The sequence below is a fragment of the Saccostrea echinata genome, unplaced genomic scaffold, assembly GCF_033153115.1.
Source record: "Saccostrea echinata isolate AGI-Se365-2 ecotype Australia unplaced genomic scaffold, CSIRO_AGI_Sech_v1 ptg000036l, whole genome shotgun sequence".
Classification (NCBI taxonomy): domain Eukaryota; kingdom Metazoa; phylum Mollusca; class Bivalvia; order Ostreida; family Ostreidae; genus Saccostrea; species Saccostrea echinata.
The window spans coordinates 8,834,323-8,848,072 of record NW_026889785.1 but is presented as its reverse complement, the minus strand read 5'-3'; the positions used below and the strand labels follow the sequence as shown (position 1 = coordinate 8,848,072).

The 13,750-nt window shown below is 34.7% G+C and overlaps 1 protein-coding gene across 1 annotated transcript; it reads right to left on the bottom strand.

The window, feature by feature from the left end:
• Positions 1-3,625: 3,625 nt before the first annotated feature.
• LOC133199985 (uncharacterized) lies at positions 3,626-4,609 on the bottom strand. The gene has a single exon (XM_061335763.1). The coding sequence runs from the start codon at positions 4,607-4,609 to the stop codon at positions 3,626-3,628; it is 984 nt and encodes a 327-aa protein (XP_061191747.1).
• Positions 4,610-13,750: the final 9,141 nt, after the last annotated feature.

The window sequence follows — 13,750 nt, the reverse complement described above, 5'->3', positions numbered from 1 at the left end:
TATTTCTAACAAAGAGGAGAAGGTGGCAAACACCAGTACGTTGGCAGCTTTGGTTGTTGCTTGTTTGAATTTCAATTCCAGTCTGGTGTTACCCCTACGGATCAGGTTAAGATATTCCTCACCAAATCCACACGGATCTATGGTAAACACAAAGAGGGAATATCCATTACCAAAATTACTTCTGGTGATGATGAGACCCTCATCTCGGTTCCATTTTCCACAAGCTTCAAACAGTCGTGTATAGGCTGTGGAAAAATGTCCTGCCGTGAAATCCGTCTGTAGGGGTCTTCCTGGAACACTTTCTCCATTGATGTATACTCCCACATCAGTGAGGTCGAAATTTTCAAAGTTGAAAGGATTTTTGGTGTAATCTCCATTAACGGCTTTTTGATCAACCAAGGCCACAACAAGACGATCCGGTATTGCTTGTGGGAAAATGTTATCCCAATAAAATTCGGTGGAGCCTTTTGGGATAGTGTTCATCTTTCATTCATTCCTGGTGATGGGGTATTTGACAGGGGTCGTTTCTATTTGTTTGCTATTATTTAGTAGAACACCCGGATCTACGCGGACTTTAGCTACTTTGTAGACAACATCCTGTAATTCCAACTTGTAGGCTGGGGAAGCGGCAGCTGACATAATTACGAAGGGTGCACTGGATCTAAACAGTTTGATGTAAATATCAACCCCATTGATTAAGTATTTGTCTATGTCAAATATGTCTTCCATTAAATTTCCTTCTAATTCAAAGGTTTTACTCTGTTGTGTGTACCCGTAACGCAGGACTAATCCAGCGTTCCCACCGTTGTAAGCGTTAGCGTCACCTAAGTTGCCTTCATCCTTGAAAAAAAGCTCCGATTGTTTTTGTGAGGATAGCTCGTCTCTACCGCTGAACAATATTGTTTTCAAATAACTTTTCCAGGGGTAGTTGTTCGTATTGAAAGATACTAGCTTGTTGTTTAGATAAACATCCATCTGAGAAAACATACTTTGTAGTGGTAGATTGATGATACCAGTTTTTTCGTTGGCTGTCAAGGAGGTACCGTCCGCTTTGAAAATCCGGGCTTTGATATATAATCTACTTCGTTTTAAATCAATATATTCCGCTCCAGCCCCAGAAATTACCATCTCAATGGGACTGTCCGCACTGAGGCTGGAAATGGGTCTTCCGAGAAATATACTTTTTCGACTGCTACTTGATTGGTAGGAGAGGCAAAAAATGAAAGTTCCATTGGTTGAGCAATATCTTTATCGTCCCTGCTTAAAAATGCCATTTTTTTTAATTCGTTGAATATGTTCCTGTAATTATCTATTGTAACTACTTTTGTCTGTGTAGGTCTTGGTTTTTTCAGGGTTTGTTTCTGTTTAAAATATTTTTTCTTCTTGACTCGTGTAGATAGTTTTGTTTTTTCCTCCGCTGACTGGTGGTTTTATTCTTTTTCTTGGATGATGTTAACCGTTTCAGTTCTTTTAAAGGACTGACAGATGGTTGTTTATGCCGGCTTTTTATACCCCTTTTTAAGTTGACATGGGGAATTCCCTTTTCAACATCGTTGGTATGTTCTACGTGCGCACATTCTTCTACAGCTGCTATGGGTGATACCTGTGTGACAATTTGTTGACTTTCCAGTTGTGAGTGTGGCCTTATATGGATGATTTATGATTTCCGTTTTTTCATACCCCTACCTATTTGCTTGGGTTTATATTTGTAGGGATTAAATTTTTTTTCAGCCATGTTCTTTTAAAATGCTTCCCATATTTTAGGGTCACTCACATACGTTTGACTGTTCATCATAAAATGTAAGGAAACTTTTTGAAGTGTAGTGATATGTTCACCGCTCCGTTTAGAAATGAAACTAATTTACCGTCTCTGTCCGTTATATACAATGATATCTGCTGTATTTGAGCTATTTTTACAGGAACATAATATGGTAATGTAAAAATCATATGACCGGTTGTTTTTTGTTCTAAATAAATCCTCCTCAATAGAGGCATTTCTTTACTTCCGACAATCGTTTCCTCACAAATATTACAGCATACAAAGATTTCGTTTACTTTCGATGTTGTAAGCCAGCTTTCCGCTTTGAATTCGGTTAGAGCAACTGTCCAGTACCCATCAAATTGAATTTGTTTATTCAATTGGATTGTAAAATTGTTGGGGTTGTTTTGAAAATATTCAGTGCTGTCGTCAGACGATAATAACATACGAATGCTCATCGTGAAAATGAATATGATTCGTTGTTGATGAAGTATTTATTTGATTTTTTCGAGGGAACTTTCAGAAATCCACGAGTTGAATTTATTAGGCCATCCTTCCCATTTTACAAACACTTCCTTAGTGCGACCTCTCCGTCGTTTTTTCAATACTTTCTCGACCCTGTATAAAATATCATCTGGCTTGACTACCTTCTGAAGTTCTGATTGATAAAATGTACCATCAATTAAGTCGTCTGTTAAATCTTTTAATTTATAGACAGGAATTCCATCTCTCAGGTAACGTTGACTGACTTTAAAATATTCCTCGGTCCATTTTTGTTGATAATCTCTTTTAAAGGGGTGTTTAATCTCTGTTATACGTACATTATCTCCTATTTTTAGATTGAATGGATTTATGTTGTTTTTTTTTACATTTTTTAGTAAAGGTTTCTGCAAGGTAGATTTCTTGTCCTTGGGTTTCTTCTTTTTCGTTAGGTAGCTCGTGTATCTGACTTCTCCAGCGTTGTTCTTATTAACAGATGCAGGTGAATATCCCCCTAACATCCTGTGTGGTCTGTTATTGTAGGTTTTTACTAAGTCTTGTAAAATATTCGTATACTAATAAGTTCTATTTTTTAAAAAATAACGATACATTATATTCTTCATGGTGCGTATGACTCTTTCCGCATAGTTGGCCTTGGTTTCGTTCTGTGTGTACAAAATATTTACATTTTCTTTTTTCAAAAATGCCTTAAGCCAATGGTTTTTAAATTCACTACCCTTATCTGTTCGCATGGTGTGTGGTTTTCTCCCCTTTTTAAAGATTATATTCAATCCGTTGATAATATTTTGATGTTGTTTATTTTTTAACGGTACTATAAACAAATACCGACTAAATATATCGATTAAAACCAAAAAAAATTTAAAACCACCATTGTGACTGGAAATGTTACTAACATCGGCTAGGTCTCCATCCCACATGGAGTCGATCGTGTTAACTACAACCCTTGAACGTGGAAATGTTAGGCCGGTGGGTTTAAGTAGACTGTAGGCGTCCTCATTGTTTAGAAATTGCTTAATTTTTGGTCTACTGATTTTGTATTTTCCATCTTCTTTGACTGGTTGATCAGGACCTGATAATGCTCCTTGGTTACCAGGGGTATAATACAGTTGTCGTAAATAACCCGTGTAGTTTGACATTCTGACAATAAATGATTGTGTACCCTCTAAGAGAGATATATAAGGGAGAAAACAAGAAAGAAATGTGTTTTTATGTCTTATAATTATTTTCATAAAAATGCATGCTCTTAATTAATGTGAAATAAAGTACATACAACTCATTTTACATGTAGCATAGCTTGTGTTTATAGGTAAACAAGGTTGATGATTATAAAAGAAATTCATATGATAAAAGTATAGTGTTCTTTTATTAACAATCCATATTGACAACCAGTGAGTTTTGGGATTCAATTTGCTCAGTTTCCATAGGCTCTTCTACCCGGGCTTCATACCCAAAAGGGGAGCATTCTGGGCAACTTAGTACCCCCAACTGATTTTGATGGGATTCGTTGAACATACATATTTGAGCGTCATTCAGTTCAGGAACACTCTCTCGTAATTCATAGACTGCCGATTTAAGTCTATCAAATTTATCTCTGGTTAAATTGATTCCTTTCTTTGTCGGAATTGGTCCATTTGCATCATCTGGTTTCCAGAAGTGTCTAATGTCTACTGTTGAGAAATCGGGGGATAGGGAAACGTAGACAATACCACCGATGTGCCACTTCATCTCCTCTTCCTGACTCCGATGGCTCTGTAGATATTCTTCTATTTCATCCAGGAGACATTCAAATTTCAACCAGCGGGGTAGGGGGAAATATACCCCTTTCTTTGTTGGAAAGTGAAGACCATTGGATTCAGAAAAGTGAGGGATATGTATCATAATTTCCCCTTGGTAAGGCGCAGCTGTGAGATATAGTTTAGTGGGGTTGTCTAAATTGATCCTACATCGGGGCTCCTGTAACTGCGGACTTTGAAGATGTGAGTTACTTGATTCAACGTTTTTCTGTCTTTTTTCGGCGGTGTTGACAAGAAAAGACCTTGCCAAGGATAACTTTTTTTCGTATTCAGAGGGCTCACTCTCTTCCTTAATCAACAGTTTGGCCACGTCATTTTGACCAGCTTTTAAAAGTGCCCTCTTAAGTCCATGGAAAGCTTTCGGCCCTTTTTTCAAAATGATGCTGAGTAGTTTTCGGTTACGACTGTAGGTAGTTTTCTCAAACTGTATCTGTTGGTGCATTTCGTCTGTAATAACATGGTCTTTCATGAGGTATCCAGCTACAGGAATGACCTTCATTTCCTTCACCAGTGTGGAGTAATTGGATTTGATGAGGTTTTGCTGGTATTGTTCCATTGCTGGTATTGTCTTGTTTCGATTCGTCTATAGCTTGACAAAAAGATTTGTGAGTGTGATCACATCTCTACCCGTATTTATACAGGGAAGAAGGGGTTCCGAGATAAAAAAAATGTTATTAAAACACGTGACATTGATGATCATATTGTGACTGTGACTAACACTTTGTCGAGTTGATACAGTGAAAATGTGATAAGTTGGTCACGTTGTGACTGTGATTAACACGTGTATAGTTAAAAAAAAAAGGTTGATGTATTAGAAACACGTGTTTATGTTGATCACGTTATGATTTCACGTGTATACACTCAAAGATAAAGTTGGTGTTTTAAAATACGTGACTATGTTGATCACGTTGTGACTGTGACTCATACATGCATAGTCTCAATAAGGTTGATGTTTTAAAACACGTGAGTGTTGATAACGTTGTGAGAGTTAGGTTCAAAGGTCGATGACTGTACTAGATAATTTTCATCCAGGTGCAAGTATGTCAGGTTTCCTAACTTTTTTTTTTAAATTTTTCATAGTTTGTTAAAAGTACATACACAGATAAGCTTGGTTTAACACAAGGTCATGTCAGATCTGGTTGTCCTTTTAAATTCCTTTCTACAGATAAGATAATTTTCACCCCAGGTGCAAGTACGTGTGTCTTTTAGATTTCTTTCTGTATAGATAACATCTTCTGTAATACGGGTTGAAGTAGTTTTTCGATGTTTTCAATTTTCCGTTTAAAGTGCGCCCTATCTATAGGATACGTCTTCCATATACCACTTCGTTCTTCATATGGGATATAGAAAATCTGTATATTATCATTGAATCGTATTTTCTTCTTTTGTCTTTTAGGCATGGTTATATGACTGGGGTTTAGAACGTAATTTATATTTTGCAGGCATAACCTTTCGTTTGAAAATGTACTCGTCACTCCCCCGGCTGTCTGCAATGTCGTATCCTCTTTGAGTATTTTCTTTAAAGTTATTAATGCAATCTTTTTTCTTATAAAAACCAGTCACTTTCGTGTAATGTCCATTTTTTGCTATCTTTTTTAAGCGCGCTCCAGGCTAAAATTTCCCACTTGTGTTTGTGGATATTCCATTCTTGTTTTTTTTATAATGGTGTAAAAATTATAAGTTTATATATGTTTTATCAGTGATGTTAAGACTGGCCATTAGTGACTGTGACCTCTTTATTGACCTATGACGTCAGTGACTATGACCTCTACATTGACCTGGGTGTGACCTCTGACGTCATTGACTGTAAAGTGACTGTCCAGTACCGTATTACTACTAACACCCGTTTACCCATTTTGTTGTCTCTCAGTATTTTTTATTAGATTTGTCAGTGAGATTTGGCATTTGCCAGTATTTATGAGACAACTTACAGAAAGAATTTTTTTTTATCGGATTTTTTAAATCATGTGTGTTGCAATTGACCAAAATGGACATTTATGCAAACATGTCGACACTCTAAAAATGTACATGTAACTTACGTCTGATACAGAGTCCAAAACACCTCTTCTTTATAAAATTAAACTAATACACTGTAACAACTAGTAAATAATTTAGATATACTTTAACGAAAACAACTATATCAAATATTGCATGTAAAATAAAGGCAGGGGATTTATGCATAAACTTTTCGTGTATGTTTTCGTGTGATAAAGTAATGTTTTTTCAATCAGATACATATTTCAAATATTTCTGAGAGGGATATAAAAGCGTCAGTTTGAACGTCATTTTTCAACGTAATTTTAACATTTTCTTAACCTTTGATTCCCTATATCTCAGTAATTATTCTGAATATTTGAATCAAACTTTATATTTGGTTATTTTACACAATAATCTATCATAATCCATTGAAAAGTCAATTTTGAAAATTTTTACCTTAAGGGCCCTTTTCGCATGGGACGGCTCATTTGATATCTATGACTTGTATAACGTTCACGCACCAACTCACTGCAAACTCTCACCATTGAATATTACAGCTTTCCGGTCATTCGACAATTTCAGAGAAATGCTTGCACATTTATACAATAAAGTGAAATAAATAAAATGAATTACACTGTTCTAAATTTGGTAAAAATACAAAAACATAAACAGTATAAAGATGTACTTTTTTCCTCATAGAAATGCTGAAAACTGTTAATCGGAACCCGCACTGACTATTGTTTAGCACGTGTATGTAACATTGTAGTTCGCATATAATTTGAAAAGAAGTTTTTAGAACTTATATTTCCGACATTAAAATTTGTCATGTTAAACTCTCAAATGACACGGCTTACATGTATAAATAGTTTTCTTGACACTATTTAAAAGAAAAGATGTCGCTTTAGTACTGATCTTTAATTTAAAAAAAAAATAATTATCATAAAAACGTTTAAAATATTTTCTGCTTTACAAATTCTTTTTTGGAGTATGTTTATTATTTTCACCTCACTGTTGCAAAATAAAAGAAAATAATATCATAAATATACATACACTGAAGATCTTACATTTTTTTTAAGAGGGAATTTTGCTGCTGTTCATAAATTTATTGACGAATCATGTAGATTCTCTAGTTGATATATTATTTAATTGCTTTTTCACTTGTACTAACTGTATTATTTTTCTTTTAATTTGCATGATATATTGTAAAATATAAGGAGAGGAACCTAGTCAGTTGTATAGGACTTGTTTTCAATCGTTTAACTCAATAAAATATGTTCAAAACAGGGAATTTCGCAAAATTCCTGTTCGGGGAGATAACTCCCATTTGTTTACGATACTAGTTGATCGATGATTTAACCGCGGCGGGGACAGGTAGGTGATGAATTTCCCGCGGAGGGAACGCGTTTCACCTGTCTCACCTGGCCAAATCCCGCGTTGTGTATATACCGCGACGGGGCGCGGGAAATACGGGATCCGCGTTGCCTGTACTGTACAGGGGATAAAAAAGGATATTGTGGGTAATCATGCTGCGAGTTTTCGAATGGAATAGCAGTATTTAACGTGGTTAATGCAGAATGTTCATGCATGAACTGATGCATAACAGGTCTTGAAAAGGAGGAAATGTCGGGGGAGCCACTGGTGACCTTTCTGAGGCCAGAGAAATCTGGAAAGCTGCCATTGACCTAATTATAGACTGAGGGACATTTGGAGTGACTGATGGCTCATCAGAAGGCCGAGCGCATTGTTGATCTTGTAGAAAGCATAGAAATTGAGGGAGCCACTGTTGGATTTTGTAAAAAATATTATCCATTCTTATGTCGACACGATATATCCAAGTGAGCTTGAAATAAAAGATACCACAGAGTCTGATACCTCTGTTTCAGATTTGGATGTTTTACTAGAAAAAGACATTAATGGTAATCTAACAACAAAGCTTTATGATAAACGTGATAACATTAACATTTCAATCTTCAACTTCCCTTACTTATGCAGCAGTATACCCTATTCATCTGCATACGGAGTTTATATCTGTCAGTTGATTCGATACGGAAGAGCATGTTCTACGTATGAACAATTTCTAAAACGAGGTAAGTTATTGACAAACAAGTTCATGAAACAATATCAGCAGTTTCGATAGAAGTCATCATTTCGTAAGTTCTATAGTTGATACAATGACCTTGTCAGTAAATACAGTCTATCATTAAGTCAAATGCTGACTGACTTTTCTCATACTAATCGTTAGGCCATTACAGTAATCACTCTTCTGTCTGTCATTCTTCCGTCCACAATTTTCGTTTTTTTTTCTCTCTTAACTTTTTTAGGGTTGACCAATTAAGTTCAAATTTGGTATGATGGTTGAATAGACAGCAAGACACATTTTGATAATAAGTTCTTTATGTCATCCGGTTTGAAGCTGGGGTGGTGGGGTAGATTCCTTAACTTTTTATAAGAGTGAATCGGCAAAGAGAGATAACTGCTGAGAATGTTCCTATTGTAAACTATGAAAGGCTGTAATGAGTCTCTTGAGATTAATTAACATTCTTGAAGAAAATCCAAAAGCATTTATCTTTATCTGTCACATTGAGATTAATTAACACCTCTGTCTGCAAATGAAGTTTGTTTTGAAGTTAAGGTCAATTCTGAATGATGTTTACATTCTCTGAAATGTGGATTTAAATAATGTTCATACTTCATTTTGGTAAAATGCATAATGAGTTATGATTTTATTGAATTCTAAAAACAAGATATAGATAAAGATATATTTTTTATATATTTTTTTCTTTTTTTCTGCCTTATGTAATTTCAAGAATACTAATTATTTTAACAGTATTCAGATACATGTAATAACCTCATTCTATCATTGCTGAAAAAGTTCTTATTGTAAACTTAGGAATAAAGGTTGAGAGAGCAGTGTAATTAATCCCCAGGGATTGATTATTTTGCTGGTTGCAGAAAGTTTAGAGGGTTATCTTTCTGTCATTTTAAGATTAAAATGCAACCGATATACGGCTGCTTCCCCTCGCAAAAATTAGTGATTTTCCCCCCTAATTATCAATTCTTTTTACCCAATTTCAAATGTAAAGAAATAATGGTGAAAATTTACACACAGTTGACAAACAGAAAATACGTTTTTCTTTTCAATTTTATTCTCCAAACCCATGCGCACACTAGAGATTTTATGATAAATGCGTAAAACAATCTAGGTGTCCATATAAGGTGATAGGTAACTAATATTCAAAATTAGTATATCGTTTCAAGCCTCCTTGGTATTTTTAGTTTGACTGCCGTTTTAGAATACATGGTCAGGCTATTAACAGGAAAAGGACAAAACAATAGGATTTCATCAAAATCAGAAAATCAAGAACATTACAGAAGTTCTGTACACCAACGTTTATAAAATAAGGAATCGAAATGCTTAAATATTATGTGTAATTATTTAAAATTAAACGTAATAATTCGAGGAAAGTAAATGATACTCATGCAAGACGTGACTTATATAAACGCTGTTCCCATTCAATATATTAAATATTAAAAATGAAAAAAAAATTTGATGCTTTTAAATTAGACCCGAAGTAAACCTCAAACAAAAACATGCTTGTTGCTTATTTTTTTGCAGTTTTCATCATTCTTATATACTATATATGATTTTTTCAAGTTGAGAAAAATGTCCCTATTTTTTCCCAATTCAAAAGAATTGGGTGTAGTTTGTAAAACAAGAAGTAATCAATTATAAACTAGATATCATTGAGATGGTCCATCTCAAAGGGCCCCGCTTTCATTAACAAACATGAAAATGTAAGGTAAGTGAAAAGGGATTACTTTGAAGAGGAACATTTGTGTACTATTAAGGGATGTGTGTTTGAGTCTTAAGGGCTTCTATGCCATCCTTGTTGTAATAAAAAAATGGCACAAAAATCACGAGTTCTCCATACCCTCTATCAAAAAAAAAGGCACAAAAATCACTAATGTTGTATACCCTCTATGAAAATTGTTGCATATCCTCTATCAAAATATGGAAGGAAAATCACAAATGTTCCGTACTCTAAGTCAATCGGTAAAGTTTGAGGCTGACTGGACTTAAGGGAGAGAAATTATGCACCGAACAAAGAGTTTAAACAGAGAGGCTATTTTTGACCTTGATCCTTGACCTAGAAACTTCGTTTAAGGTCACTGCGCATCCATTGACCAGTGGCACTCTGTGAGTGAAGTATGAGCCACATTTGACCAAGGGGAGAGAAGATATGCTTCGGACAGGAATTTTTCATGTAATTCTGCTATGAACTTCACCTTAGACCTAAAAAACATGGTTCAAGGACACTGCACACCCTTTTTTTCAAACGCACTTTTTGGGTGAAGTATGAGCCAGATTGGGCCAAGGAGAGAGAAAATATGCTCCGGACAAGAATTTAACAGAGAGGCTATTTCTGACCTTGACCCTTTACCTGGAAACTTTCAAGGAAAATGCACATCCATTGACCAGTGGCACTCTGTGAGTGATGTATGAGCCACATTGGACCAAGAGGAGAGAAAATAAGCTCCGAAGAAGGATTTTTCATATAATTCTGCTATGACCTTAACCTTAGACCTAGAAACATGGTTCAAAGTCACTGCACACCCTTTACGCAAAGACACTCTGTGGGTGAAGTAAGAGCCAGATTGGGCTAAGGAGAGAGAAGATATGCTCAGGACAAGAGATCTCGGACGGACAGACAGACTGTAGGGCGCCCGCAGAGCGGGGCCCTAATAATCTCTTCAAATTAAAACTCAACAGAAATAAATTTACATACGTTAATCTATGTCTTGAAAGTTGTAATGGACACTTCATTTCGATAAGAATTTGTCACAACATCAGAAATTTCAAAATAATCTCCAGGACGAATGTTTTCTTCAGTATTTTCTCTCCACAAGGCAACTTTAAATTTCGAAAATGAATCTTCAGTATGGATGTTATTTATGGACTCGGTCCTCTCCCGCAAGGTACTCCCCGTCTCTACGATATATAATTCTCCGCAACAAAAACATGTTTTACCGTATATGACATTTCTAGTTTGAAATATGCTATTATTAACGGTAAACTTTTCCGCTAGAATTGAAATGTTGTCCTTGTATGTATAGACAGCGCGGCTAGGATAAGGCTGTCCGTAAAATATCAAACTGTTCCAACTGTAGTAACTTTTCTGAACTATCTAGATATGACGTCATAATAGCATATGACGTTAAGTCACTGCTTACTTGAGCTTACATGACGGGGAAAGTGTCATAACTTTTACATTCCTTTCACATGACTTGTAAAGATTTTTTAACGTTGTTGTTTGATTCAAGTGTCTGGATTGTTCTTTAAACTTGTGTGTGCTGTAATGATGTTGAACATTAGCAATTTAATATCGTTATTCTTTTAACCTGTCCGATTTACATGTATTCAAACAATAAAAAAATGAACTGAAACGCTCCCACTTACACGCCAGGGTTAGAATGTATAAATCGTGTATATATTTGACTGGCACAAGTGAATAATAAGGATAAACTGAAAATATTCTGTGTGAATCTACTAGAGAAGTATGTCCTCTAACTGAATTTTGCTAGGGAACTGTATGTAATTAATCCTATTTTGTATAAATTGCGATAAAGTGTGGAAAATGCCCCCTTGAATGTGGGTAAGTTGAATTTCTTGTAGAATATTTTCTCAACAAGTAAAATTCAGACTTACCCCAACATTTTATATGTACCAAAGATTTCGATGAATTGAATTATGTGACAATTTTTTCTCAGTTATGTTGTTTTGCACTTGTGCCAATGCGATTTCTGTGCAACAATTTAGGAATTTATAAGTGTCTGTCACGTGATCAACAAAGTCATGTGACATCATAAAACTGCATTATAATACCTGATTACACTCTCATCAAAAATTGACTGCAAATTCATACATAGATTACAAATTGAAATTAAAATCCAGCCTAAATAAAATGTATATTTAAATGCATATTAAACCTTCGGACAGCCTTAATATACCTGCGAGGTATCAAAAACGCGGATCCTAGCATTTGGTCACATGAAATCGTGTCGTTTCTTTAAGAGGACTAAGTAAGAACTCGCCAATGTCTCCAACTGTTTATAAATTTCTGATTTTTAAATATTTTAAACATAGTTTCATCAGTTTTCAAAACGTCTTTGAGGTGATAAACAATTGGTGCAGCGTTTCTATTTTGGGGATTATAAGTCGTTACTAATGGTAGGATCTTGGAATGTGTCCACTTTTGTTGCACAGAGTTGGGGAGTTCCTTTTTGCTATCGGTTTTCGCTGATTCTGTTGCTTCCAAAATAAAGTATTTTAAAAATCTGTCGTTAATTTTTTCAAGATTCTTACTAATTCAGTATTCCACGGCTTTAAGTGCCAGGGAACTTGATATATTACTGTACAAGTTTATTACATTCAGTGTAAAAAGCTTGCTGTTATATCAACTTTCTCAAGTAAATGAGGGAGAAAATCAAAGTCATCTTGTTACATAACTTTTGACTCCAGAACATAATGGTTTTAGAAGAATGTCTAGTAGATTACTAAGTCTTTGCGTTGGTGCAGATGGTCCCCTACTATTGGTCAGAATGTGAGATCGTCTGGATAAGCAAGTTACCGAGAATTGTTCTGCCCTCTCTCTCCAAACAGTTAAGAAGACGGGAAAACTCTCCATAGTTTGTTGTAACTCTTTTCGAATGCTCGTGGCTATTTTTGACAGCTCTCCAATCTGCAAAATGACTACCTCAAAAGTCTCAGCCTTACATAAACCTGACTTAAGTTTAACTGAATATTTTTGTTTTGCCAGTAATTAACACATTTATTGATTATTACAAATATTGAATATATGTGCAGTAAAAACATTTATGAACATACATATTCTATAATCACTGAAGGTAGTCACAGAGGGGGCCTCTGACACGGGCAGTACCCTGGGATTAAGGAATGTGTGTTTGTTAGCCTCTTCGTCTTGGCTTAAATGCCAGTTTGTTTCCATAATCTACAATTTTTTTTTTCTCTATTTTTAGAGAACATTTGAAATAATTTTGAATTAATTTAAGTTTGAGTCTTGCATATCTTACATATCCATCGCTTATGGCGTTGCTAAATTTACTTTATGATAACATCCCAATTGTAGTGATGTACACCGATTCTATGTTTACTTGTACTTCGTCATCCTTTAAAATTTTCAAGGGAAATATGGTTGAAATTTTTAGTAGAAAATGCACTAGAGAAACATAATATTTACAAACTTAATATGATGCTTTATATTATTTTTAACTTCTGAAAAGGTTTAAAAATCAAAATTTAAAGTCCTCCAAAGATAACGAAAATTAAATATTTTTCTTTAAATTTGTTGAAACATTTGCCTTATATTGTTTTAAATACAAAGCACAACTATTTAAAAAAACAAAAGATTTGTAAGACAAAAAGATGAAAAGTGCACATAGACCTCTAAAAAGGAGATGCAAAAGATGGCTAAGAATGGTATCCTTTTCCGTAAACATGATTTTAGAATATAAAAATGGTACTATTTTGGAGGTGTTTTTTTTATTGATTAAATTGAACATTTTTAATTATGAATTCAAATAGATAAATATTAAACTACTTAAACTTCTCAAAAGTACAGCTCAATTATTTGAAAATGGTGTAATAAATTCATAAAATAAAGAAATATAAATTGGCTTGCGAAAATAAAATCGGGGTTTA